The 25,138-nt window shown below is 33.3% G+C and overlaps 1 protein-coding gene across 2 annotated transcripts in view; it reads left to right on the top strand.

The window, feature by feature from the left end:
* The window catches only part of ATRNL1 (attractin like 1), a 697,793-nt gene that overhangs the window by 178,540 nt on the left and 494,115 nt on the right, over positions 1 to 25,138 (top strand). For both annotated transcript variants that reach the window (XM_023546681.2, XM_003409111.4), the window contains 2 exons: positions 7,124 to 7,217; positions 20,992 to 21,044. In XM_023546681.2, coding sequence (XP_023402449.2) covers positions 7,124 to 7,217; positions 20,992 to 21,044 — 147 coding nt within the window. The remainder of the gene's footprint in view (positions 1 to 7,123; positions 7,218 to 20,991; positions 21,045 to 25,138) is intronic.

Genomic DNA, 25,138 nt, shown 5'->3' with positions numbered 1-25,138 from the left:
ACCTCAACATAAAGAAAACAAAAAATAACCACATTTGGACCAATAAGTAACATCATGATAAATAGAGAAAATGTTGAAGTTGTCAAGGATTTCATTTTACTTGGATCCATAGTCAAAGCTCATGAAAGCAACAGTCAAGAAATGAAACGATGTATTGCACTGGGCAAATCTGCTGCAAAAGATCTCTTTAAAGTGTTAAAAATCAAAGACGTTGCTTTAAGAACTAAGGTGAGCCTGACCCAAGCCTTGGTACTTTTAGTTGCCTCAAATGCATGTGAAAGCTGGACAGTGAAAAAGGAAAACCTGAGAAGAGTTCACACCTTTGAATTATGGTGTAGGCAAACAATATTGAATATACCACGGACTGCCAGAAGAACGAACAAATCTGTCTTGGAAGAAGTACAGCCAGGATCCTCCTTAGAAGCAATGATGATGAGACTTCGTCTCATGTACTTTGGACATGTTATCGGGAGGACTGTTGTTCAGAAGGACATCATGCTTGGTAAAGTAGAAGGTCAAAGAAAAAGAGGAAGGCCTTCAACAAGATGGATTGACATAGTGGCTGCAACAATGTGCTCAGTGTCTAACAACAACTACAGTAACAGCAATGTTAATAATCATAAAAAAATATTTTAATGAAAACCACTTCTCCAAATAAAAAAATATGCTGACATTAAAAAGGGTTCCAGTCTTGCATGACTAGTAGTTTTTTTTCATCTGGGTCTTAATCTTTTTGGTTAAATTAATTGCAAAGATTTTTAGTGATTTGGTTGGTATTATGCATAAATTGTTTAACATTACATTTCTAATTGCTTTTAGTAAAGTTTGATTATATATTTCTTAATTTATATCTTTTAGTTTATTTTTGTTCTTTTTTCTACATTTTTAAGTTGTGTGCTTACCTAACTTTATATGTATGTATATATATTTCGTAGAAGCAGAAAATTTACAACCAAATAAACCTGAGCATTTCATGAAGTAAATATAGAATGTTAATTCTCTCAAAGTGGGGCATTGTCCTAAATAATCTAAAATTGCAGATAAGTGAAAATCACTTGAGAAGGCAATCTTGGTTCTATTCATTGTTTTAACATGGCAAAATTAAAGTTAGTTTGTATTTTCTGAGTATGTATTATCATCTTATGTAGCAGAGAAAATCCAAACTGAGTTTTAAAATATTCCAGAAAGAGGCCATTAAATGAATAATTATATAATCCTGTGAAGGTATTAGTTTATGATATAGCCATGAAGGTAAACTTTGATCAAAGAATCTCTTTGGAATAATGTTTTTTAAATATAAAGTCAATGATATTAAGAAAATCAAGAAAGCCTGTTTAAGTCATGCAAAGCAGAGCTGCCTCTTTTCAGCTGCATCATAAACACAGTTCTCCACTGCATCGCTTCTATAATATTTTTAGCTAGTTTGCCTCTTCTGTAGACAGATTTTTTGAAACCTTTGTTGTCTTTGGCAGATATGCCCCTCAAGGTTCAAATGCTCAGTAACCCTAATATTTTCTTATGTACTCCATTTTTTCCACTCTCTTCTTCCTCTAAATGCAAATGTAAGCATCTGATAATCCTTCCTTCACAGTGGTTTGAATTTAAACAGAAACTGTTCATCCGAAGAGTAACCTGTAAAAAAGTACATCAGAAGCTAGGCAGAGGCAAGGAAGGATCTTCCCCTACAGTCTTCAGAGAGAGCCTGGCCCTACTGACACCTTGATTTTGAACTTTTAGGTGGCAGAACTGTGAGAAGACAAATATCTATTATTTTAAGATACCCAGTTTGTGAAGCTTGTTTATGGCAGCCCTAGGAAGGTAATAGAAAGCTGTAAATAAAAGAAGAATATAAGCTTGAAGAACAGGATTTTAAATCATGAACAGTTTGAACTTTTGCCTGTACCAGAATCCTTAATATGTTTGAAATATAATATGGTAACATACCTATGAAATATTATTAAGTGTAATTATGTTAGAAACATACAAAAGAAGCTAAATTGGCATGGTCTCCTAACCTTCAGAAGTTGTTGTCATATGCATACTATAGATAGCAGTGATACATTAATGAAAGGACGTAGGAGCATAAACTTGTCTTTGAAACACGTGCTAAAGTATGTTCTTCATATGTAACTTGTTTAAATAACCTTTACAGCATCTTTTTTCTGCCCTTATTCTTTAGTTTTCTTATCAGTTGATATTGTAACTTTGATACTGTAACATATATTGTAAAAAAAACCCATTGATTGTAGAGGGGACAGAAATATGTGACCACGTTATATCCCTCTAGTGTATATCTAGGCTATAAAAAAAAGTCAACATTATATAAAATTTGACAAACAAAAGGCTAGTGTGTGATGATTTCATAGGTGCTTATTGAGCATGAAAAGATAGCCTCAAACCCTCAAATGCTGACAACAGAATAATTTCAACACTGTCATGAAGTATAAATTTTAAACAATTGAATTTAAAATGCATTTGTGTAATTTTACCCTGAAGTACAGCACCACCAGGGAATTCTCTCAAAATGAGCTCACGTTAAAAGGTGTTTTTAACACAATTTATTTTTGTCTCAGAAATTATTAAAGTTACTATATACAGTGATAATTCTTTTAAGAAACTCTGTAAGCATAACTATTATCCAGTTGTGCCATAAAGAATAAATAAAGGTTTGATCCAAGTTTTTAAATATTAATATACTTTTTTTTCAGTGAAGTTCTGAATAAAAGGCAGTAGTAATATGAAACTCTGCAGCTTAATATTAAAAGATGTCATGATATATTCATTCACTATTTATGAGGTTATATATTATCTGTATATCTGGTGTCCCTTTATTGCTCAATAATAGTTGCATTTATTCCTTGCAGTTCTACACCTTATCTTATATTTCTGTAATCCTTACATTTTAAATTCCCATAGCTAACATCTAAAAACTTAAAGGAAACTTAGCTTATTTTAAAAAATATGCTTCATGAAGGAAAACTTACAACTTTATGAAGAAATCTGGTCTACTGAAAAAGGGAGATTCTTGGAAATCTGTGTGGTACCAAAGCTTGCTTTGTGTGTGTGTGTTTCAAGGGTGGGGGTATATTTATTTTGTAGTAATCATCGAATTTTTCAAAGTAATTAACTGTTAGCAATTAGCAAAAAGCTTAGTGTGCTAGAATATATCATATTTTCATCAAAATTAATGTTTTTAAAACATCTTTATTGAGACAAAATTCATATACCATAAAATAGCCTTTTAATGGGTATTTTGTTAATTATTTTCAGTATGTTAATTAAAAAAAATTTTTTTTAATAGAACTATGAAATCTCCATCACAATCTAATTTTAGAACATTTTCATTACCCCTGCAAAAATACCCACTGTAGTCACTCACCATACTCTTCCACCCCCCACTAGCCACCCCAGGCCACTGTCAGCCTAGTCAACCATTAACCTACTTTGTCTCTCTAAAAGAAAGAAGGAAAGAAAAAATGAAAACAAAAAAACAAACAGTTGCTGTGGAGTCAATTCTGACTCACGGCAGCCTCATGTGTGCCGGAGTAGAACTGTAATCCATAGGATTTTCAGTGGCTGCTTTTTTGGAAGCAGGTCGTCAGGCCAAACTGGGAATAAAAAGAGTACTTCCTCAACTTGATAAAGGGCATCTATAAAACATCCACAGGAACAAGACAGGGATATCAACTCTTGCCACTTATTTTCATCATGGTGAGGAGATTCTAGCCAAGGCAATTAGGCAAGGAAAATAAATAAGAGGCATTCAAATTAGAAAGGAAGAAATAAAAAAATATTGCTGCTTTTAGATAATATGATCTTGTATATAGCAAATTCTAAAGAATTTTACTAAAAATATATATTAGAATAGTAAATAATTTCAGAGAGGCTGCAGGATACAAAATCAGTATGCAAAAGTCTTGTATTTCTATATACTGACAATGAGGAATCTGAAAATGAAATTAAAACAATTCCAATTAAAATAACATTAAATAGAATACTGTTCTTAGGAAATCATTTAACAAAAGAAGTGCAAGACTTGTACCCTGAAAGCTACAATACGTTGCTGAAAGAAATTTGAAAGTTCTAAATAAATAGAAAGAGATACTATGTTTGTGGATAGAAATAAGATATTGATATACAGATTCAGCACAATTCCTGTCAGAATCTCTGCTGACTTCTTTGTAGAAATTGACAAGTTAATTCTACATATGGACTTGCATGGGACTCAGAATATCCGAAACAAACTTTGAAAGAACATAGTTGGAGGGCTCACACATCTCATTTTCAAATCTCACTGTAAAGCTACAATAATAAACACATTGTGGTACTGGTGTAATTACACACATACAGATAAAAGGAATAGAAATGGGAGTTACAAAATTAAATTCTTACATTTATGGTAAATTGATTTTCAACAAAAAAGCCAACATAAGTAAATGTGAATGAATAACGTTTTCAACAAACGCTGCTGAGACAACTGGATATTCTCATGCGAAGAATGGAGTTGGACCCCCTACCTCATACCATATACGAAGATTAACTCAAAGTCAATTATAGACCTAAATTTAAGAGTGAAAACTATTAAACTTTTAAAATGTAAGAATAAATCTTTGTAAATTTGAGTTTGGCAATGGTTTCCTAGATATGACACCAAGATGACAAGCAACAAAAGAAAAAGTAGGTAAATTGGACTTAATCAAAAGTTTAAAAATTTGTACTGCAATCAGTACTATTAAGAAAGTAAAAAGAAAACCCAAAGAACGGGAGAAAGTTTTTTGCAAATTATGTATCTGATAAGGGACTTGTATTCAGAATATATAAAAGAATCCTTCAACTCAATAACAAAAAGACAAATAACCCAATTAAAAAAGAACAAAGCATTTAAATAGACATTACTACAGAGAAGATATACAAATAACCAATAAGAACATGAAAATATGCTCAACATCAATAGTCATTAGAGAAATCAAACAAAGAGCACAATGAGATTCCACTTCACACCCATTAGAATAACTGTAATAATAATAAAGATAGCTGATAGGAGGTGTTGGCGAACATGTATAGAAATTGGAGCCCTCATAAACTACTGCTGGTTTTATACTCATTTGCAACTGCTTTTGAAAACCGTTTGGCAGTTCCTTCATCAAAATGTTAAACATAGAGTTAATGTATGACCCAGCAGCAAATCTACTTCTAGGTATGTACTCAAGAGAAATGAAAGCAGATATTCACACTAAAACTTGTACATGAATATTCATAGCAACATTAGTCTTAATAGTCAAAAAGTGGAAAAACCCAAATGTCCATCAACTGATGAATGGATAAAAAAATGTGGTTCATCCATCCAATGGAATATTATTCAGCCCTAAAAGGAATGAAGTCCTGATACTTGCTACAACATGGATGAACCTTGAAAATATTATTAAGTGAAAAAAAATCAGTCACAAAAGACCTCAAATTGTATGATTCCATTCGTATAAAATGTCCAGATTAAGCAAATAGGGTGGTAGAAATAGTTAATACACCTAGTTAAAAACCAAAAGGCTGGTGGTTGAAGCCTGCCCAGAGCTGCCTGGTGATCTTCTGAAAAAATCAGCCAATGAAAACTGTGTGAAGCACATTTCTACTCTGACACATACAGGGTTGCCATGAGTTGGAACTGGGAAAAAAAAAAAATGGTGTCAATAAGAGAAAGTGGTTGACAGAACTTGAATGGTGCCTGTCAGAATGAAAAAAACAAAAAACCCAAACCTGTTGCCGTCCAGTCGATTCCGACTCACAGCAACCCTACAGGACAGAGTAGAACTGCCCCATATGGTCTTCAAGGAGCACCTGGTGGATTCGAACTGCTGACCTTTTGGTTAGCGACCAAACCCACCAGGGTTTCTATCAGAATGAAAGGGAGAGGTCAAATACAAGAGAGATTGTGCATGTAGAAATTAGAACATAACCTACTGGTTGGATGCTGGGCACAATGAAGTGTGAATTTTGTGTCCTAAATAATTGGAATACTGCTCTTTAACAAAGGAAAGCAAAGTAAGGAAAATGAGACTTTGTGTTCATATGAACATAACTGAGCACATGTAGCTATTATCCCATGGAATGTTTCATTGTATTCTAGAACGCGAAAACTGAGAATGGTCTCAGGAACTTATAAAGGATGATTAACCAAACCATAACCAAACCCGATGCCGTCAAGTTGATTCCGACTTATAGTGACCCTATAGGACAGAGTAGAACTGCCCCATAGAGTTTCCAGGGAGTGTCTGGTGGATTTGAACCGCTGACCTTTTGATTAGCAGCCATACCTCTTAACCACTATGCCACCAGGGTTTCCAAAGGATGATTGGGGGGAGAAGAAACCAACCTTTTTTTTTTTTTTTAAATAGGCTTTATTTTTTAGAGACTTCTTTGTTTACAGAGAGTTGTGCAGAAAGTACGGAGAGTTCCCACATAGCCCCATTCCTCCCAGAAGGTGGTTTCTCTTATTATTAACATCTATGCATGTTACCCACGTAAATGCTTTTTTATACAATTTGTAGCTGTATTTTTATTGTTAGCAAGAGTAATAGTAATGCCAGTAATACCAGCATTTATTCAGTGCTTGACATACGTTAAGTACTTTAAAGTACATTATCTCATTTATTTTTCACAATGATCCTGAGAGCTAAATACTGTCATTCTCTTTTTGCAGAAGAAGAAACTAAGCCTAGGGAAGTTAAATAAATTGCCCAAGATCGCATAGCTAGTGATTGTAGAAACAGGTTTTGAAGCTAAGTGTTTTGAATATAAAGCTCTTGCCCTAAATTTAACTCTTTGAAACTCATTCCGTTAAGAGATGTACCAAATAAGAAAAGGAAAGAGGCCCAAAAGAGAATTAGATGAATACTTGGATCCATTACAGACTTCCAGATACCCTTAAAGACTTAAAGAGTTTCACAAAACTTTCAAATAGGCAAATTTACCTCCCTTTAATGAAAAATAACTTATACTTACCTTAGTTTTTGTAGTGGTAAGAGAATATAACATGGTATAAAAATGAGGTAATAATTATAATAATACCCGCCCTGAAATACATGTTTGTGATGTGGAGTATTCAGTGTCATTTTGGTTTTACTTACAGCTTGTACATGCAGTGGCCATGCAAATATTTGTCATATGCATACAGGAAAATGTTTCTGCACAACCAAAGGAATAAAAGGGGATCAGTGCCAATTGTAAGTAAAAATAATTTTCTAGAAATTTTGTGAATTGCATTTGTGTTGTAGAAGTAATTATTGTTTTTCCTTTTCAGATTTAGTGTTGTGCTAGTTAAGCAACTGATGTTATAAGCTGTTTTTACTTGCATGTTATCGATTGCCTTCAAAATGAAAACTTCTAAAATGACAGTTTTATAGAGGTGTAAAACAGATCCCACAGAACACATTTTCTTCCATATCTTCTTAAATAACTCTAGTCTAATGTTTTTTATGCCTTTTTTTCTCTAGAATCTTACATTATTAATTCTGATAATTGTAGCTCTTTAACCCTTTCAATTGGTTCTTTAAACTCCTCTTCATCTGGTTCCTTTTGTCATCTCCTCTTTCAATATACACGAACCCACTGTTTTTTTTTACTGTGCTGTTAGCACTTTTATAAGTGGTTTTTGTTCTTTTTATTATGTACTTATTAGTCTCAAGATTTATTCCTCCCCAAAAAATTAACTTCAAAAAGCAGTTGTTTCAGGCTAAATTGTTTCTATTTTTTATTCACATGTATCATTAAAATCAAGTTTTTGTGGGTTTAAATTATGTATGTGTAAACACCTATTGTATTTAACACATACAGTAAATTACAATGATAATAAGTAGAGAATACTAGGAAAATTTTAATAAAGATGCTTCAAAACTATAAATAAATGTAAACATTTATATCCAAAAAAGCCTGTTAGCTGTGGAATATGATTCTTTAGTTTGTTTTTTTCAAAAACAACAATATTATTTGCTGTAGAATTGTCCTAAAGATTTCAAGTTAGATGACCATGATTTTGGCTAGCCATTGAGGTTTTAAAATTCAGAGAACATGAGCAGAAACAGTTCTTACTTAATTTCTTCATATTCTCTAACCTTAAAAATGAAGTCAAAGCATAAGATCTTAAAGGAATTTCTTTCAGGATGGGAATTTTGGTCTGAAAACCAAAGGAACCCCAAAGTAAGTATTCAGTAAATTTATCTAATGGAATGGAATGAAGAGAGTACTGGAGTACTGAAAAGGGAGTGATTAATTCTTTTTGGAGGGATAAGGACAGTTTGAACAGAGAATATTTGAGCTAGTACTTGAAGATTTAAGATTTTTTTCTGGGTAGAGAGTGTACTACTAACCAAAGGCGAGGCAGCACTGGTAGACTCAAGGAAGTAAAAATGAACAGAGTCATAGCACTTCAGGTTTTTGCTGAAGGACGTATACAGCTATAAACATTGTAACCTCCGTCCTTACAATGAAAGAAAACCTGGGAAGACTGCAAATTTTTGAAACCATTTATACAGCTATAAACATTGTAACCTCCATCCTTACAATGAAAGAAAACCTGGAAAGACTGCAAATTTTTGAAACCATTGGAGAACTGAGATCACAGGGCAACCAAATGGCTCCGAATTTAAAGAGAGACAAGAGCCTGCAGGGAGAGATAAGATGTGAACACTGTCTTACCTGGAGCAAAACCAACTGGAAATTGATCAGAAGAGTTCAGCTAGGGTGGTTGGTCAATTGATGAAGGACTAGTGTGCACTGTCAATAGAGTGTGAAGCCCATGAACCAAAAAAACCAAAAAAACTCATTGCCGTCAAGTCGATTCCAACTCATAGCAACCTCATAGGACAGAGTAAAACTGCCCTATAGAGTTTCCAAGGAGTGCCTGGTGGATTTGAACTGCTAACCTTATGGTTAGCAGCCGTAGCACTTAACCACTGAGCCACCAGGGTTTCTGAAGCCCATGGGGACCCCTAAAATTGTGAAGTCTGCCCACCAAAGTTGGAGAAAATTTTAAGAAGATGTCTCTTTTCGTATAGACTGAGGAGAGGGGAGCGGCAGCCACAGAGGAGGGAAATCAGTAATGGGGTCGGTATATTCATTTAAAAAAAAAAAAAAAAAATTTTTTTTTTTTTTTAAAGAGGCACCAAATTGTTCACCTTGCCAGGGTGCTAAAAGTTCTCACTCTGGCCATGGCACAGTTAGTACTCAACAATGGTTAACTTAGAAAATGAATTTAATGGAAATATGAACTACAATATAAATATGTAATAGATGAAGTGGTATTTTCTCTGAAAATTATTTACTTTTGAGGAAATAATATTTAGACTTTAAAGAAAACAACACATTTTTGTAAAACTTCTCTATTTTACGTTGTGTAGGGAATACATATTTGTATCCTACAAAATATAATGTCATTTAATCAAATTCAGTTTCAACGTGATAGTGTAAAAAGTTCAGTAGTAGTTATTTCTTCTTCCTCTGCCTTTGAATAACCTCTATGATAGAAACTGGTGCTCCTCAGTGAGAAATACTGGGGGAAAAAGGGTAGGAATAGGTGAAAGGAATTTTGACCAAGTGTTGTGGCAGATGCTTATGATGTACTTTGCTAACGGCCTTTCCCCAGCTTCGCTGCTTCACCTCTCACATAGACTCTCTCACCACACTGGACTTTGCCTTTCAGCTAGAATCTAACTTTCATTGTGTGAAACTACTGAGACTTTAAGGTTGTATGTTGTAGTTAGCATACCCTCACACGAGTAGTTACTCTTCCCTTACTATTTCACTTGACATCCTTAATTGCTGCATTTTCATATAAATAACCTTGTATGACCTGTCCATTAAAGGTGATTGTTTGGGTTAGGTTAGTGGGTTGTGTCAGGTCAGATTGTTTTTTGAGCCCCATTTACCCCTTAAAACCTTCGTAGACTTCTGATCAGTTATTATCATTGAAGGATACCTCTTAGGAGATTTTAGTGTAGTGTATGTTTCCAACTTGATTATTACATTGATGTCAGGCATAACAAAGTTAAGTGGTTTTATCTCCAGATGGTCAGAATAGGTCCTAATACATACAGAATTGTTGGGATTGTTGTTATAAAGAAATTGTGCAATATGGAACCAATTAGTAAATTCAGGTGTAAAATATAATTAGTAAATTCAGGTGTAGGATATATTAATTAAAAGTTGATAACAATTACAAAAAGAAAGAGATTTATATTCCAGAGAAAGAGAAAACATTTTTAACATTTATTTTGGTCTGTCTTCTGTATTTATTATTAAAAGTTACCTTGAAATATCAGAGGGTGAAATAAATAACTTCCTAGTATGTTCCTACTTAACCCCTGTGAAGAAATAAATTAGAGTTAAGGTTCAAGAGTGTAATGTAGAAAATTGATCCGGTGTATGTGCAAGATGTTTTATCAAAACATGAACTCATTTCAAATGCATGTGTTATGAGATTAATTACCAGAGTATGCTACTATGTCAGTTTGATTCATTTCTAGGGGCCCCAGTACAGTGACTATACTGTATTATTATATTAACAGTGTTAACACTCTTACTTCTAGGGAAAAATGATACATGTTTGAAAATATTTAAGTGTAATCCTTTTCTAAAATAATTTTTGATTTTGTCTTGCTTACTTTGACATTTGCCAGATGCAAATATAATATCTTCCCTTTATTTTTGTTTTTCCTCTTCTTAGTTGTCATCATTACTAGCATTATAGTTAATATGTATTGAGCCCTACTAAACGTCTGACTGTAGGCTAAGCACTTTTATGTAATTCTTACAACAATCCTGTGAAGTAGGTAGTATTATTAGCCCGATTTTACTTTGAAAGAAAACGAGACTTATAAAAGTAAATGTATTCAAGGTCACACCCAATTAATGTTGGAGAAGGATTCCCACTTAGATTTCTTTGACTAAAAAAAAGTACTCTTCACCTACTGTATACCCATTATTTCTTTGTTAGGAATAATTAGCAAATTAAAATTTAAGCAGTATTTCCAGATTGAAAAAAATTTTCGTTCTTCTCATTGAGAATTTTTATGAAAGTTTATGAATAGTATTTATGAGCCATATATTATTCCACCTTCTAATTTCCAGATTTTATTGTAAAATGTTTAGTATTTAACTGATTAAAATTAAATTTTCTTTGTATAGCAAAAATTCTTAATACAGTTTCCCCCTCTAGGGGAACAATTACAGAATATAAAGGTTGATTGGATTTCTCACTGACCTGTTTTGCAGTTGTGCTAAATTTTAGACTAATCACCACTTAGTCTATTTTTTTGGTGCAAAACATTGTCCAAATTAGCAATAATTTCAACTTCAGTTTTGTTTTTGTCCAATGATTATTTTTAGAATTTTCTTAATTTCAAAAACATTAAATTGCTATTGGTTGCCTTTTTTTTAGAATGATTTTTTTTTTTTTTTACATTGAGATCAGAGAATATGAACCATGTAATTTTTTTTTTTTTTTTTGCTATAGCCACCTTTAGTCAGGTTTTAAAAATTGTTTTAATATACTTGATATCTTAGAGAAGTTTTTGGTTTATAAGAAAATTACATGGAAAGTACAGAGAGTTCCCGTATATCTCCTCCTCCCCTCCCCACACCCCTGCATTGCTTCCCCTATTATTATCATCTTACATTGGGTGGTACATTTGTTCTAATTGGTGAACCAATATGGAGACATTAATATTAATGAAAGGCCATAATTTAGAGTAGGGCTTATTCTTTGTGTTGTATAGCTGTATGGATTTTGACAAACGTGTGATATCATTTATCCATCATTGAAATATACGGAATAGTTTCACTGTCCTTAAAAATGCCCTAATCTCCACTTATTAATCCTTTCCCTTGCCCCTGCAAGCTCCAGGCAACCACTAATCTTTTTACTGTCTCTATAGTTTTGTCAGAAACCCTGGTGGTGCAGTGGCTAAGAGCTACGGCTGCTAACCAAAAGGCTGGCAGTTTGAATCCACCAGGCGCTTCTTGGAAACTCTATGGGGCAGTTCTACTCTGTCCTATAGGGTTGCTGTGCGTTGGTAATTGACTTGATGGCACTGAGTTTGGTTTTTGGTATATTTTTGTCTTTTCTAAAATGTTATATAATTGGAATCATACAGTATGCCTTTTCATTTTGGCTTCTTCTGCTAAGCAGAATGCATTTAAGGTTCCTCTGTCTTCTCATGGCTTGATAGCTAATTTCTTTTCATAACTGTTGTATGGATGTTCTACAGTTTGCTTATTTATTCTCCTAATGAAGGACATCTTGGTTGCTTCCAGTTTTTGGCAACTACAAATAAAGCTGCTATAAACATTTACATTCAGGTTTTTTATGGACATAAGTTTTCAACTCATTTGAGTAAATAATCTAGAAGCATGATTCCTGGATCATATGGTGAGACTATGTTTTGCTTTGTAAGAAACTGCCAGGTTGCCTTCCCAAGTCGCTGTACCACTTTTCATTCCTCCAGCAATGAATGAGAGTTCCTGTTGCTCCACATCCTAGTCAGCATTTGGTGTTGTCAGTGTTTTGGTATTTTAGTCATTCTGATAGATGTGTAGTGCTATCACATTGCTGTTTTTAATTTGCAATTCCCTAATTACATATGATGTTGAACATCTTTTCATATGCCTATTTGCCATCTGTATATCTTCTTTGGTGAGGTATCTGTTTAGATTTTTTGCCTATTTTTTTTAACAGGATTTTTTGTTTTCTTATTGTTGAGTTAGAGTTCTTTGTATTATTTTGGATACAAGTCCTTTATCAGATATGTGTTTTGTAGCTATTTTCTCCCAATCTGTGGCTTGTCTTTTCATTCTCTTTGCAGTGTCCTTTGCAGAGCAGAAGTTTTTGATTTTAATGAAGTCTAACTTTCAGTTTTTTCTTTTATGGATTGTATTTTGGTGTTTTATCTAGAAACTCATTGCAAAACCCAAGGTCACTTAGATTTTTCTCCAATATTATCTTTTAGAAGTTGTATAGCTTAGCTTTTAACATTTAGGTCTGTGATCCATTTTAAGTTAATTTTTGCAAAAGATATAATAAGGCTTCTGCCTAGATGCAGTTGTTGAAAACACTATCCTTTTTCCATTGAATCGCCTTTGTTCCTTTTTCAAAGATCTTGACCACATTTATATGGGCCTATTTTGGGGCTCTTTGTTTTGTTCTATTGATCTATTTTTCTGTTCTTTTGCCAATAGTACACTGTCTCCATCACTGTAGCTTTGTACTAAGTCTTGAAATTGGGTGGTGTCAACCCTCTGACTTTGTTCTTCTGTATTGTCTTGGTTATTCTCAGTCTTTGCCTTTCCGTATAAACTTTAGGATCAGTTTGTCAGTATCCACAGAATAAGTTGCTAAGATTTGATTAGGATCATATGATTTTTACTTCTTGAAATTAGGATTGTTTTTAGTTGTTACATATAATTTTTGTTAATATCCTATTTGCATCAAAAGTATGTATGTATTTCCTGTAGTATATAAAGTTCTTGTCTGAAAAGGACTAGCAGTATAATCCTGGGGAATGAAAATTGAACCTTGTCTTTGTCCAGGGCTCTGTGTTAGGAAAAAAAGTTTCCTAGGAAAATTTAAAGACTGAGGTAGTCACATATGGGTGTGGAATTCAAATTTACACTACCTACGTGATACAGGGATTTTCAAGCTGATAAATTATTTTACAGACTGGTCCTAGTTGAGTCAGTGCTTCTCAAACATTTTTGTCTTGGGATCCCTTCATATTCTTAAAAATTATTGAGGATCTGAAAGAGATTTTGTGTATGTAGATTATATCAACCAATATTTGCTGTAATAAACCCATTGCTATTGAGTCGACTCTGACTCATAGGGAACCTATAGGACAGAGTAGAACTACCCCAGAGGGTTTCTAAGGAGCAGCTGGTGGACTTGAACTGCCAACCTTTGGTTAGCAGCTGTAGCTCTTAACTGGTGTGCAACCAGGGATCCATTTCTGTAACATTACTTTTAAAATGAGTTTTATTAATTATTAATTTAGATGAATTTGTCAATTCATCTAAAATAACTATAAACTCATCATATATTAAAATAAATAGCAAATTTCTATGAGAAATAACTATTTTCCAAAACAAAACAAAAAAATGACTGAGAAGAATGATGTTTTTACATTCTTGCAAATCTCTTTAATGTCTGACTTAATAGAAGGTAGCTGGATTCTCGTATTTGCTTTTGCATTCAATCTGTTTATGACATGTTGTTTTGGTTGAAATATATGAAGAAAATTCAGCCTCACACAGAGTTGTTGGTGGAAAGGGGAAGAATTTTTTTTAGCTCCATTTCATGTGGTTATGGCTTTTTTCTTTCATAGATCAACAAAACTTGATAAGTGGTAGTTTCTTTAATGTGTAATCTACGAGCACATCAGTCAGCCCTGTTTAAGATCTTTTTGCCTTTCCCGTTATTGAGTTGCCTACACAAGGTGGCCAACTGGTGCTGGATTTTTCTTTGTTGAAATAGTTTTAATTATTGTCTAATTTTTTAGATTTTTAAATTTTTTCTTGTGTCTCTTTTATTCTCTGGGTTTTTAAAGATTTTCCCTTTGTTTTTAACCAGTTTTACCATGATGTGCCTAGATATGATTTTTTTTTTTTTAATTTCATTTATCAGTTTTCAGAAAGTTCAGCTATTACTCTTTGATACATTGCTTCTCCATTTTCTCTCTCTTCTACTTCTGGACTCAAATGATACCATGTCTTGTATGTCTCTTTTATACTTTTCTTATTTTTCTGCTCTCTCCTGACTGAACTTTCACTTCACTCTTCTCTTTTCTACTGTGTCTAATTTGCTGTTGATCTTATCCATCCAGTTTTTGATTTTGATTATTGCATTTTTATTTTTTTCTTTTATAGTTTTAAATTTTTTCAGACTAGATTCTTGATCTTATCTGTTACAGAAAAATCGTTTTTTTTTTCCTAGACAATTTCTGAATACCCATGGCTGTATTCTCATTGTCCTTTGTTTCTGCTGGCTCTTGTTCTTATTTTCTTATCTGTGCCTGTTTTTTTTTTTTTTTTTTAAACTGGATACTATATTTGCGAAATCTATTTATAGATCATTTGAAACCTGGGATAAAATCTTCTTCCAAAGAGGATTTAATTCTGTTATGTGCCTGGCACTAGTAACTTAATCATTTTCAGGGAAAAAGATGATTCAAAGCAGATTACCGTGACTTCATGTCTGGGTTTTTATTCTTTTTTTTTTTTTTAATGATAGATTGTCTTAGAAGTTTGGTAGCAATGTTGATACCATGATATTCCTTAATATCATATCTTTGTTCATAGGAGATGAATTTTTTATGATTTTCTTTAGAGGAAAAACAAAGCAAAAGCACATATGTTTCACTTTGTGTATGATTTCCATATTTTCTCTTAAAAATAAAAATTCATTTAATGGCTCTCAGCTGAAAATATCATGTAATGATATTTTCAAATTGTAACTAGATGTCCTCCTTTTTTTAGATTCTAAGTAGAAAAAATATATATATTTTGGATTAAATATTTTAATCAGTAGCATTATAGATGCCTCAGGGAGAAAAACAATTTTAACATTTATAAACTTAGAATTATTTTATATTTTGTTTGTTTTTAAAAAGAAGTTTATAATGTAATGTGATCATTACATAAATGGGGCCATTATTTAGGTACCATTTAATGACATTATATACCTTTTCAAAGTCCCTAATAAATATTTCAGCCTAAATCTGTTTTCTAAAAAGCTCCGGCTGTTTGCTTAGTGGGAGGAAGAGAAGATATTATCTCTTTGCTTAGACACAGAAATACTTTGATGTTACTTTTTTAATTAAGTCATGCAGAAGACTTCTGAAGGCTTTTAATGTTTGTATCTAATCTTTATACAGAAAGACTGAATTTTAAAAATATTATTTAGCTTACAACTCAGAAATATTAATATACTTTGTATAGTGAAATATGCAGCTATTTAAAGGATTAGTGTTCCTATCTACATTTTTCCCTCCACATTCTCTTCACCTTTTCTAATTTGAGTTTGAACTTGATCAAATAGCTTAACCTCTTATTTTTTTATTATAGAAGTTAGATTAGTAGTTCATGTTTATATTTCAAATGACTATATTGAAACATTTTATGGTAAAAAGTTTTGTATACAACCTTAAGGTGACCCACAGTGGTCTCTAGCTTCTGATATTCACACTGTGGTATAGTCCTCTCCCCTTGAGCATGAGCAGGACTTGCAAAAAAAAAAAAAAGGCAAAAGTGATGGAATATCACTCCCATGATTATATTACACTTATGACAATTATACGTCACTTCCATGAATATGCTGTGTCATGTCTGGCTAGAAGATTTGCTGTAGAGTCTTTCTCCCTTGCCAACTTTGAAGAATTAAGTGGCCAAGTTAGGAGAACTGAGGGGCAAGTAGCTGTACTATGACAATATTTTAAAAGGAGACATGATGCTGCAGAGAATAACCTTGTGCATAAATGTATTTTCATACAGTTGAAGGTTTATCTTCAGAGTAAATTCTTAGAAGTGGAATTGCTCTATTGAAGGATAAATTCCCATATAGTTTTATTAGATATTACCAAATTCCCTTCAGTAGTAGTTGTCCCATTTTGTATTCCCACTATCAGTGTGCAGGAATGTCTATTTTCCTATGGCCTCACAAACAGAGTATATTACCATGCTTTTGAAATTTTGGCAACCTGATGGTATCTTGGGGTAGTTTTGATTTATGTTTCTTTTATGAGTGAAACTGAACTTTTTTTTCATGGTTAAGAGCCATTTTTATATCTTTTTGTGTGTGTGTGAATTGTCCATGTCTTTTCTAAAATTTTCTATAGGATCATTGGTCTTTTTTCCTTCATTTTTGGAAAATTCTTTATAAATTAAGGATTTTAGCTGTTTTATTTGTGACATATGTTGCAAATATTTTCCCCCAGTTTGTCATATATTTTTTCAACTTTGCTAATGGCATTTTGTTTTGCCATGAAAAAGTTTTTTATGTAGTCATATTTGTTAACTTTTTTTTAAAAATTACATTTGGAATTTTATTCATGCTTATAAAGCCTTTCATTATACCTAGGTTATGGTGGAATTCACCCATCTTTTCTTCCAATATGCTTTAAGTTTTATTTTTTGCATTTAGAGCTTCATATTGCTTATAATGTGAGGGCTAGATCTAATTACATATTTTTCCAAATGACTACCCAGTTTTCTCAGCACCATTTATTAAAAAGACTACCTTTAGCCTAAAACAAACAAAAAAACCAAACCCATTGCCGTCTAGTCGATTCCGACTCATAGCGGCCCTATAGGACAGAGTAGAACTGCCCCATAGAGTTTCCAAGGAGCGCCTGGTGGATTCAAACTGCTGACCTTTTGTTTAGCAACCATAGCTCTTAACCACTACACCTCTAGGGTTTCCGTCTTTACCCTAGTGACTTGAAATACTGTTTTTATAACATACCAGATTTTCAGTATATGATAGTTGGGCCTATTTCTAGACTTTCTGTTCTTAGCCTGTGGTCTTTCTATTCATTTGCCAATACCACACTTTGTTAATTATAGAGATTTGGAGTGCGTTTTAGTATCTTTTAAGTCTAGCTTCCCTCGGAGTGCTTCCTTTTGAATATTTTTCAAACCATTATTGTTTATTTTTCATGTGAACATGAAGATCAACTTTTCTCATTGCATAAAAAGTTCACTGGAATTTTTATTGGATCAAATTAAAGATTGTTTTTAAGATTTACTGACCCCCCCCCCCCGATGCTGTTGTGGTGACCTAATGAAGAATAAGGGAAATCTTTCTATTTATTTATGTATACTTTATGTCTTTCGGGTTGAATTTATTTCCTAAACTTTCATTGTTATGTTTCCTTTAGGACTATTTATGTCATTAATTGTTTGTAGACACTGATGGTTCTTTAAATAGTATCTGAGATTATTGATGCTTAAAATTAACTCTTATAAAGTATTTACAAAAATTTGTTAATTATTGGCTATTATAAACTATTTTAGAAAATGTTTCTAATTTGTTTTTTTTGAGTGATTGAAATTTAAGAGAGAATGTAATTCTTAAACACTGCCAAGGGCTTGGTGAGTCCTCTCATTTTAATTCTTACCAAGGTAGTGTAAATCCTTTATTTCTGTTAAAATTATAAGCTTTGACTAATAAAGGTTAGCAAAAGTTACCTCCTAAACAGGAACACATATATCATTTCATTCTTCCAAGAATGTTTATGGTTTGGAGCAACTAAAATTTAACCCTTTCTTTGTAAAAACTGCATCACGTTGAACATAAGCATATTATAATAATTTCCAATACAAAAGTATGTAATTTGATAAACTAAATATTAGTTAACCAAGATGAAAACTTTATAACGTACAGATTGGAGAAATGGATTTGTATCTTGGACCTCTTAAAATCAATACATGATCCTTTAAAAAGCACTTGAAATTCCTTGTCATTTATCAAAGTTAGTAGTTTTAGAACTTTGAAAGCCAGCTGTTTGAGCAAGGAAGACATGCAGGGAATGAATGTTGTACATAGCAATGGAGAGAATATTATGTTGACTACTTGCCTATTCTAAAACTAATATATTAGATACCCATTTACAATAACTCAAGTTAATTCTTGCAACAGAAAAAGAAATTATAGTGTTATGTAAATCAGTCTTTTAGTATGTGTATATACTTGGCACAAAGTGATGGGATTTGAGAAGGCAAGTCAGAAGGAAGGAGCAAAATTATATGAATCATGTTCTGAAATGCTTCACCTAGCAATAATGAGTATTTCATTTTCTAAACCTGGAAAACTTCTACATGTCACAAACTTTAAAAGCAGTGTTTGGAGAAGTCACAGAAAATCTTCCCTCAAATTTCCTTTGTTTTATGGAGAGTAAAGTGAGGGTACTAAGGGGTTACCATAGTTCCACTTTAATTTTGTAGTTAGTGTAGAAAAATGATTATTCTTAAACTTTTTTTTTGAATGAAAACAAAATCTAGCAAACACATGGCTGAAAAATGCATTAATGGACTAATGGACCACAACTACCACAGCCTCTGCCAGACTGAGTCTAGCACAACTAGATGGTTCCTGGCTGTCACCACTGACTGCTCTGATAGGGATCACAATAGAAGATCTTGGACAGAGCTGGAGAAAAATGTAGAACAAAGTTCTAACTTGCAGAAAAAAGACCAGACTTTCTGGCCTGAGAGACTGGAGAAACCCTGAGAGTAAGGCCCCCAGACACCCTTTTAGCTCAGTAATGAAGTCACTCCTGAGGTTCACCCTTCAGCCAAAGATTAGACAGGCACATAAAACAAAACAAGTCTAAAGGGGCACACCAGCCCAGGGGGAAGAACTAGAAGGCAGGAGGGGTCAGGAAAGCTGGTAATAGGGAACCCAAGGTCGGGAAGGGAGGGTGTTGACACGTAATGGTGTTGGTAACCAATGTCACAAAATAGTATATGTCCTATTTTTTTTTTTTTAATTGTTTAAAGAGAAGCTAGTTTGTTCTGTAAACCTTCATCTAAAGTACAATAAAGAAAACTGTAACCTGGTTATTTCATGTATGGATCTCTGCTGTTTGTCCCTTGATTAAATAAAACATGTATGTATTAAAATTCTCTGTTCTAATGAGCTTTACTAAAATTACATTACCTGAAGGCCTCTTTCATTTCTTTAAACTTGTACTTATAATTCAAATATTATGTTACTTTATTCAGTTACCCTGATGTATGCATTTTATAATAACTTGTTTTAGCAGATGTTCCAAGAAGTAGCATTTCAGAAAACCAAGCTGTATCTCTGTTAAGCACTTGTCAGTTTGATTTTATTATGGAAGCAAGAATTGAAAAATGTGAACTTCAGAAATTTAGAGAATACTTATGATTTCCTCTGACTCCTAGAGCTGACAAGATTTTTTTTAATGTACTTTAGATGAAGGTTTACAGAACAAACTAGCTTCTCATTAAACACTTAGTACACATACTGTTGTATGACATTGATTATCAACCCTGTGACATGTCAACACTCCTACTTCTTGGCCTTGGGTTCCCTATTACCAGCTTTCCTGTCCCCTCCTGCCTTCTAGTCCTTGCCCCTGGGCTGGTGTGCCCCTTTAGTCTTGTTTTGTTTTATGTGCCTGTCTAATCTTTGGCTGAAGGGTGAACCTCAGGAGTGACTTCATTACTGAGCTGTTGTGTCATGCGGCCATACTCTTGGGGTTTCTCCAGTCTCTATCAGGCCAATAAGTCTGGTCTTTTTTTGTGAGTTAGAATTTTGTTCTACATTTTTCTCCAGCACTGTCTGGAACCCTCTATTATGATCCCTGTCAGAGCAGGCTGACTAGATTTTTGATGTATTGGATTTTACTTAGAGTTCAGAAGTTTGAATTTTTATATATTGTTTCATTTTTTATTATCAGCATACATGTGTTTAAGTTTGAGCTCCTGAATTTAGCCTATGGTAGTTTATTTTATTTGGGTTGGTTGATTTAGAGAAAACTTTGAGGGGGTGTCTTTTTGTATAGATTTGTTGGTGCAGACACTTGGAAAAAATATGTTAAGTTCAAAGAGTATCACAAGTAAGAAAATGATGTGGATTTATGAACTCCTTCAGTTATCTTCCCCTATCTAAAAACAACTTTGTATCTTTATCCATCCTTTCAACTTCACACATTTTTGGGGAAGAATCCACATCACTGTGCTTATTATAATCCTATCCTATCTTCCTTGCCACATACCTTTTATCCCTCTCTTGTATTTTATTTTCTTCTTCTCCATGTATTTCTTCTCTCACTCATAGATTAATTCTTCTGAAGCTTTTTCTTTTTACAACTTTCGATTTGTTTTTAAGATGTTTTAACATAGAGTTTAATACTTTTTTGCTTGAGGAAAAGATGAGATTTTTGAATTGCATTGTTTAATAATAAATGACTTTTTGTATTTCTACAGATGTGACTCTGAAAACCGCTATGTTGGTAATCCACTTAGAGGAACATGTTACTGTAAGTATTTGTGTATTTTTCTTTTTTAATAAGTTGTTTGTATCATTAATTTTGAGTCCCTGGGTGGTGCAAATGGCTAAGCATTTGGCTACTAACTGAAAAGTTGGTGGTTCACATTCACCCGAAGACGCTTTAGAAGAAAGGCCTGGCGACATTCATAGCCTTTGAAATCCTGTGGCTCACGGAGAAGGGCGCCATGAGTCAGAGTCTACTCGATGACAACTGTTTTTTGGTTTTTTTCTTGCTGGTGCTGTACTGGTTAAGCATTTGGCTACCATGTAAAAGGCTGGCAGTTTGAATCCACCAGTTGCTCCTTGGAAACCCTATGGGACAGTTCTGCTTGTCCTGTAGACTTGACTGCAGTGTTTTTTTTTGACACAGATATAATAAAAGTCATCTTGCATAACTGATATTGCCATTAATATGCTACAGTTTTCCATTTATTAAATCTTATAATACAACTTTATATACATTTCTAAGAAATGCAATGTTCTTTTGGTATATTCTGTTAATTTTATTTGGTGTATTTTTTCTACTCTGAAGAGTAAAATAGCAATAGAGCTTATTCTGAAAACAAAACAATGTATAGAACTTGAGTAAACTCACATGGATTTTAATGTAATCTTTTTCATTATGATGAACTTTTGAACAAATGGAATGTTTTAAGTGATAGATTTTTTTGCAGGGGGCAGTTTTGTCCATTGCTAAAGAGTTGATGATTTTTTACAGACAGATGCTTTCATTGAGTAATGATCATATGGTAGGTGTATGTTTAACATTTTAAGAAACAACCAAATTGTTTTTCAAAGTAGTTGTACCATTTTACATCTCCACCAGCAGCATGTGAGTTCCAGCTGTTCCATGTTTTGTACAGTTAGCCTTTTTAATTTTAGCTGTTGTAGTCGATATGCAGTGGTATCTCATTGTCATTTTTATTTACCTTTCCCTGATGACTAGTGATGTTGACCATCTTTTTATGTGATTATTTGTCATATGTATATCTTAAAGTGTCTGTTTAAATTAATTGTCCATTTTTTTAAATTGAATTTTTTGTTTCCTTATTACTGAGTTTTCAGAGTGCTTTGTGTATAGGCAGTCCCCGAATTATGAATGAGTTCTAAGTTGAATTTGTACATAAGTCAGACAGCTAGGTACGGTTTGTATCTTATATGAGTCAGTCAGATGTATGTCTTAGTACAGAGTGTGTAAAAATCATTTAAGAAACACTTCCAGATGCACTAAAACATCTTAACATAATACAGTAATAATGACAGTGATGTTTTGATGTGTGTCGCAAAGTAAAAGTAGCACCCATTTATTATTACAAACCAGTGTATGTACCTTGAAATTTTGATATATTAGGTTTTACACGGATTGGTTGGTAACTACAGATTGTCATAAATTGGACGTTTGTAACCCAGAGAACTGCCAGTGTTCTGATACAAGTCCTTTGTCAGTGTCAGATATATGATTTACAGGTATTTTTCTCCTGGTCTGTAGCTTGTCTTTTCACCCTATTAACAGTTGCTCTTTGAGGAACAGAACTTTTACATTTTGACAAAGTCTAATTTATCAATTTTTAAAGAATAGATTGTGGTATTAATGTCATATCTAAGAAATCTTAGCCTAACCCAAGGTCACAAAGATAGCCCCATGTATTTTCTTCTAGAACTTCTATATTTCTAGGCTTTCCCTTTAAGTCTGTGGTCCATTTTGAGTTAATATTTGTCTGTATTATAAGGTATGGATCCCAGAGCTCCTTTTCTCTGCACTTGGATACCCAGATGTTCAGGTTAACAAACTGTCCTTTCCCAGTGAATGACTTTTGCACCTTTGTGGAAAATCACCTGTCTGTATATGTGTGGCTCTATTTCTGGACTCTATTCTGTTTATTTTTATGCCAATATAGCACTTTTTGCTAATTTAATGGTTTTTGACTGTACCTATTAGTTTTTTTCCCTTTCTGTATTCATATTATGTAATTATGGTAATTTCTTTAAAAAATGAACTCAGGAGGATTACTGTTGTTTTTTAAAAGAGGAATAGTTAGAAAATGTTATGTGAGCTTTAAACATTGGCTGAATTAACCTAAAATCTCTGGGTCTGGTTCTTTTTCATTATTTTTTTCGTTCAGTTTTATACTAAGGGCATCTAGTGCATAGAGGCTAGAAGTGCTGCTAAGCACCCTATGGTGCCTAGGCGAGCCTTCTTGCCAAAAAAATCCACTGCTGTCGAGTCCATTCCCACTCATAGCGACCCTATAGGACAGAGTAGAACTGCCCCATAGGGTTTCCAAGGAGCGCCTGGTGGATTTAAACTGCCAACCTTTTGGTTAGTAGCCGTAGCACTTAACCACTATGCCACCAGGGTTTCTAGCCTTCTCACAGTAATGTCCAATATAAATATATAAATATATAAATAAATACAAATGTTACGTGAGTTAGCCCCATATGTAATTTTAAATTTTCTGGTAGCTGTGTTAAAAAAGTAAACAGATGAAATTTTAAGAATATAATATAGTTACCTTACATTCAAAATATTTTTGCTTTAACATGTAAACAGTATTAAAAAAATCAGTGAGGTGGGTTTTTTTCTTTTGTACTGAGGAAGCTAGTACAAGTTCTTTTGTACTTTAGTAAAAGTTCTACTGTATTTTTTCTTTTGTACGAAGTATTTAAAATCATGTATTTTACACTTATAACAGCAGCAACAACAACCCATTGCCGTTGAGTGGATTCCAACTCTTCTAGTGACCGTATCGAACAGAGTAGAACTGCTCCGTAGAGTTTCCAAGGAGCGTCTGGTGGATTCAAACTGCCAACTCTTTGGTTAGTAGCTGTAACTCTTAACTGCTACGCTACCAGGGTTTCTGTTTACACTCGTAGCATATCTCAATGTGAACCAGTTTAATTGCAGCAGGAAACCCTGGTGGTGTACTGGTTAAGAGCTACAGCTGCTAACCAAAAGGTCAGCAGTTCAAATCCACCAAGCACTCCTTGGAAACGGTAAGGGGCAGCTCTACTCTGTCCTATAGGGTTGCTATGACCTATGAGTTGGAACTGATTCGATGGCAACAGGTTTGGTTTGGTTTTGGTTTAATTGCAGTTACTCAACAGATACATGTGGCTGGTGACTGCCATATTTAGAAATGTTGTAAAGCACTAGATGGCAGTCTTGTCATTTGTTTTGAGACCTTTAAACCTTAACAGTTGAAGGAAATGAATGGTATTTAAAAAAAGAAAAGACCAGTAGTTCTTGTAATAGTATTAATGGAAACTATCCAGATTTTAGAGATTAGATCAAAATTTAAAATGTAGGCCCACAACTGTAACTTAAAGTAATTGAGGGCAGTGTGATTTTAACTTAATTGAAAGTAATGCACCATTGAGTTTTCCTTTGAATACCAAAAACTGAATGTATTGGAAAACTGTCATGTCTCACATAGAAAAAAAAAGTTTTTTCTAGCAATGTTATCTAATTTGATTGACCCCTGTGAACCCTGAATTTCTTAATATATTCTTGATAAAATAATATAAAAAGTAGTAGTCACCAAGTAGTATAGTTTCTTTTTTTCTTAAATGATTTTTTAAAGTAGGATAACAATTATAACAAAGAAAACCTTAAGCCTTAAACTGGTCTGTGAAAATGTTACATTCATGGTATATCTCAAGGAGTAGCCTTCAGAAAGCCGCTTTCAGCAATTGTGTGCTTTTGCCACAACTGCGTTAATTCTTTAAAGACATGCAATGTCTTAACCACTGATTATAGTGTTTTAGTTTATTTCCAAATAGTCCAACGTATTTTGGTTTATTTCAACTTTTACTCTTGGTTAATTACTGTTTCATTTTGAATTTCTTCTGTTGCTGTTTAGAGTTCAAGGTGGAATTTTCTGATGATAAAACACTGCCTATTTTGATAGAAAAAAAAATTTTGATAGAGAGGAATTTAATTCCTACTTTGATATTCGGTGCTCACCTCTGCCACTCATCTTACCTCAGTTTATATTACTAATAAAATGAAATATTTGTATATTTGTCTTGTCATAAACTCTTTAATTATTATTGATTTACTTAATTAGTGATTTTAATGCCTGG

The sequence above is a fragment of the Loxodonta africana genome, chromosome 16, assembly GCF_030014295.1.
Source record: "Loxodonta africana isolate mLoxAfr1 chromosome 16, mLoxAfr1.hap2, whole genome shotgun sequence".
NCBI classification, from domain to species: Eukaryota; Metazoa; Chordata; class Mammalia; order Proboscidea; family Elephantidae; genus Loxodonta; species Loxodonta africana.
This window is presented reverse-complemented; position numbering and strand designations above follow the sequence as displayed.